Source organism: Physeter macrocephalus, chromosome 6 (assembly GCF_002837175.3).
Source record: "Physeter macrocephalus isolate SW-GA chromosome 6, ASM283717v5, whole genome shotgun sequence".
NCBI classification, from domain to species: domain Eukaryota; kingdom Metazoa; phylum Chordata; class Mammalia; order Artiodactyla; family Physeteridae; genus Physeter; species Physeter macrocephalus.
Genome location: NC_041219.1, coordinates 39,896,914 through 39,901,431, shown reverse-complemented (window position 1 = coordinate 39,901,431; position 4,518 = coordinate 39,896,914). Strand labels below are relative to the sequence as shown.

At 43.9% G+C, this 4,518-nt stretch overlaps 1 protein-coding gene across 1 annotated transcript; it reads right to left on the bottom strand.

Moving 5' to 3' along the window:
* Window positions 1–877: 877 nt before the first annotated feature.
* ASCL4 (achaete-scute family bHLH transcription factor 4) lies at window positions 878–3,449 on the bottom strand. Its single transcript, XM_007101347.3, has one exon. The coding sequence runs from the start codon at window positions 3,443–3,445 to the stop codon at window positions 2,924–2,926; it is 522 nt and encodes a 173-aa protein (XP_007101409.1). The 5' UTR covers window positions 3,446–3,449; the 3' UTR covers window positions 878–2,923.
* Window positions 3,450–4,518: the final 1,069 nt, after the last annotated feature.

The following is a 4,518-nucleotide window of genomic DNA, read 5'->3' as shown; positions in this document are numbered from 1 at the left end:
TGGACCGCCAGGGAGTTCCCGAGAGTCAAATTGTTCTATGGTTAATTAAGTGTTCGGTCACAGAAAAAGGGAAGACTGAACATTTTAAAAGGTCCCATTACTGGATTGGTGCTCCTCCTGTAAGCCATTAGGAAAGTTCCAGAAAAACTGCCTGATTTTTTTTTTCTCTCAAAAAAAGTTACATGATTGAGATAGGATTTTATTATTTTTTTTCCAAAAGGTTTCTCAAAATCATTGCTTTATTCTCAATAGGACTTAATTTTTTTTAATTAAAAAATTTTTTTTCACTAGGACTTTATACAAAAGTCTCATTAGAAGTCTCTCAAGAAATTTTATCCAGAAAAAAAGTTCTCCTTTAAAACTGCCTTTGTCCTTCTCTTTATAAACCACTCATGTCAGCCAAGTATATTATACTTATTCATACATTTTATACACATATTTTGAAGAAGTAAATGAAGAAATCTTTATTTCTTTTTTCCTGCATTAAAAGCAACCACATAACCTGTATAGATTAAACAAAAAATACTCTTTTATTATTAATCCTACTTTAGAAAACAATGTCAAGGTTCTCACCCATTAGCTGGAGCAGAAAAAAGGAATAAAGAGTGTTATTACCATCCAACGAATACCTCTAAAAAAGTCTCTCAAGGTTCTCCAATTAACAACTTGATTAATTAGCCTCTTCTCCAACACAGCCGGGAAGGTAACATGAGTGCTTTCCCTTTTTTTTCCTTTTCTTTTTCCCCCTAATTAGCAAATATATCTTACTTATACTTGCTTCACTGAAACCGGCACTGGAATAAGAACCAGCCTGGAGAAAAAATGGATACATTATAGGAGTTTCTCAGAATGTAACTAAGTAATGGGTAAGAGAAAATAGCTGTTCCATCTTGCTCATTCAAACCACAAAGCTCTGCCTGCTTCTAAAGAAAAAGTAGTTTGGTAGTAAAGCATTGCACAGCATTTATCTGGTCAGAAATAATAGAATCCCATAATAATTCATCGTCATAAATATTAGTAGTAATACATTTCAACATGGATTCAGCATTCCACCAGTCATGTCCCCTAGAACCTTACAATAGAAGATAGAATCCTAATAAAGTGTGGTTTACTCCATCCTCCTTCTGAACACTGAAGAAATCACACTCCATCTAGACATCATTTTTAACCAGGCTTACTCTCCTTAGAGCTAATAAATACTACTTTCTCCGAACAATAACACTAACGCTACTAACTTAATCATTGGATTGTAGCTTACAGATTACCAAGGTCTGTAACCTATGCTTCTGTGAAGTAGTAGGACGAGGAGGAGGAACCTGAGTTGCAGAGAGGTTAAGAAGCTTTTGCTGGTCACCTAGCTAGCAAATGACAGGGCAAGGGAGAGCACGGTCAGGCAGAAAGCAAGCCTGGGCTTCGGGGTCAGGCAGACTTAGGACTGGATCTCAGCTCAACTAATTCTAGCAACACTAACTTGGGCAAGGCATGTAACCTCTCCCAGCCTTTTTTTTTTTCTTTTTAACTACAAATATGTATAATACCCACTTCACAGAGTTATGAGAATAAATAGGACAAAATGTGAAAACCACACAACAAAATTTCTGGCACGTAAAAGATGTTTATTGTTTATTTGCTTCCCTCTGTTCACACATCTGCAGAAAGGGGGTAATAAAACCTACCTCAGTGTGGGACTTAATGAAATAATACCTGGAAAGGGCTCAGCACTGTTAGTTTTCTCTCTCTGTCCTCTTCCCGGCACCCCCAAGCACCCTCACCCCAAGAGCAAAGCTGTCTCCAAGGAAAGGGAAAGTCAGCATATTAGAAAACTTTAGAGATAGGAAGCTTATCTTCATCTGTCAACAAGCATTTGACTTATCTACTGAATTTATAACTGTTTCTCAGAAAAAAAAAAAGACCAGAATTAAATATTTTTAAAAGACTTCCAGAGTCACTAGACAATTTCAGTATAGCCGGAAGCCCTCAAGGTGATAAAAGTATAAGAATGTCCCAACCTCAATCCCTCCCATTCAACCATCTAAGCGTTTCCTTTTTATTTTTATTTTTTAAAGACCACAGTGTCACTTTAACCGAAAGTTAGATGGAGTGAGAACAAGGGGGTGGAGATTGAGGGGTGCAAAGAGAAGGAAAATGAAAACACAACACACAAGATACCTGAGAGGAAAAGTAAGTTTTCATACAAATCTGAGTTCTCTTCCAAAAAGATCATTGCCACTGACACGTTACTATCTGCTAGATGCTATGAAGTTCCCACACGACCACTTTTTTGATAAAACAGGATGTTTCCAATATGGAATGTGCTTTCTAGCACCGCCATCCACACGCTTAGTCAACAGCACAGGCTGGCCTGGCCGCGTGCTCTGGCAAACGTGTTCCCAGGTGTCAGCTTAGGGCCACCTTCCTCCAAAGCACGGTGTCAATTACATTTCTCATCAATTCCCAAGTGAAGGAATGCAGGAAAAACCTTCCGCTCATCTTAAGGACTGTTATTTAGTTAGTTAGCTAGTTTTGGAAAATTCTTCTTTGGTTAAGGTTGGATTTGTTTCAGTATTTACGTCCGTAATTTACCCACCCCGCTGACTGTGGCAAATCCTCGTTGTTTTCGCCCTTTGAGGAGTTCAGAGTCTGGTACAGTTTGTCTTTGAGAAGTACAGGAAGAATTTCATAAGCATCTTTCAGTTGCAGGCACATAACCAATAGTGGGGGGGGGTGGAGGGGGTGGAAACAACTAGAATGTCAAAATCTTTTTTTCCCCCTAAAGCACTCATTTCTTTTTCCTAAGATTTAGTTCTGGAGGAAAAAAAAAAACAAAAACAGATTGCAAATGCAAACCACCTCCGGAGGGAACCTTAGAGCAGACTCCAAAAGCGCGGCGCAGCGGGAGGGGTCCGGGCCGGCCCAGCGCTCGCTAACAGGCCGCCTCCTCGGGCTCGCTGCTGGGCGAAGGCGCCGACGAGGCCTTGGACTCGCCGTCGCTGTTGCATTCGGCCCTGAGCGAGGGGCCGGCGCCGGCCGCGCCCTCCTGGCCCCGCGCGTGGCGCTCCAGCAGCTCCTGGAGGTGCTTGATGTAACGGATGGCGGCGCGGAGCGTCTCCACTTTGCTGAGGCGCTTGTCCGCCAGCTCGCGGGGCAGGTGAGCTCGGAGGCGCGCGTAGCCTTCGTTCACGCAGCGCACCCGCTGCCGCTCGCGTTCGTTGCGCTTGCGGAGGAAGGCGGGCTCGAAGGCGCCGTCCAGCGGCAGGGGCAAGTACGGCCGCCGCGGGGCGCAGCCGCCCCGCTCCCGCTCCCAGCACGCGGCGTCCAGACGCAAGGAGACCCTGAAGGGGTCCCGCAGGGGAAGGCGGGGCAGGGACCCAGGCACGCCCATGGGCCCCGGGAGCAGGTGGTACGGCAGGGTCAGCAGTCCGGCCTGTTTACGTTTCTCCATCATCCGCCGAAAAGCGAACCAATCACCCCAGAGGTGACTCTCTCAGCAGAAGATAAGACTGAAAATAAATCTTCAAAGCGGAGATGCTGGTCCATTCAGACTGCCTAGCACAGCTGGTCTGCTTCTGGAGAAGTTTCTTGATCCGGAAGCTAGGTTCCAGAACAGGCTTCACGGAAACGTTGCATGATTCCCTAAGTTCATTGTACTCCTCGATCTTTTTATAATGATCCAGGCGGAGGTGATAGGCAAAGATTTAGGAGACCCCCCCCTCACCAATCCACACTTCAAACCCCGTCTTCCCTTCTGATCTTATTTCAAAAGATAACAAAAGGAGTTTCTCTACTCGGTCCCCTAGCCTGGAAATGTGAGCGCACACCAAACATATAGTAATCTTCCAAAGCCACCAAAGCTTTTCAATTACTGTAATCCACCGCTCCGTGTCTTCATGAACATAGGAATCGTCAAGGTTTCAGAAGAGCTCCTCCCAGGAACCAACAGATCTCCTGGCGGCTGAGCGAAAGTTTACCAGAGGCTTTCGCCTTGAAAATCAAGACTTGACTGCCCTTTGTGGTTTCCGGCGTCCAGGGCTAATGGAAAGAGCTTTTAGGCTGTTTGCAAACTTACACTTGCTCTTTCATTTCTGGAGAGGTGGAGAGAAGACCTCATCAAAGGGAAGACTGCTCCCTTGTGGTTATAAAATGTGTCAAGTTAAGAAGGACCCCAGGGAAGGCTTGAGGGTTTTCTTCTCCAAAAGCAAAACTTTTAAAAACCCAAGTAGACATTTTTTTGAAGAGAACAGAAAAGAAATATACTTTAGCAACAAATATAAGGGTCTGCATATTATTATGTTGCACACGGGGCCGTGATGTATTTGTGCTACTTTTTAAGAGCACATCAAAAGACTGAGCAGTAACAAACACTTTCAGCCAGAGTTATTTCTCACAGTGCTTACTGTAAACACAGCTTAAGCACTGCTTACCGACCTCTTCTGATCCCACCCAGGATATAAGGACATCAGCTTTCCATAGTGTAAAGAGTATATTTCTATTGTATTCTTTTTGTCTTAAAAAAAAAAA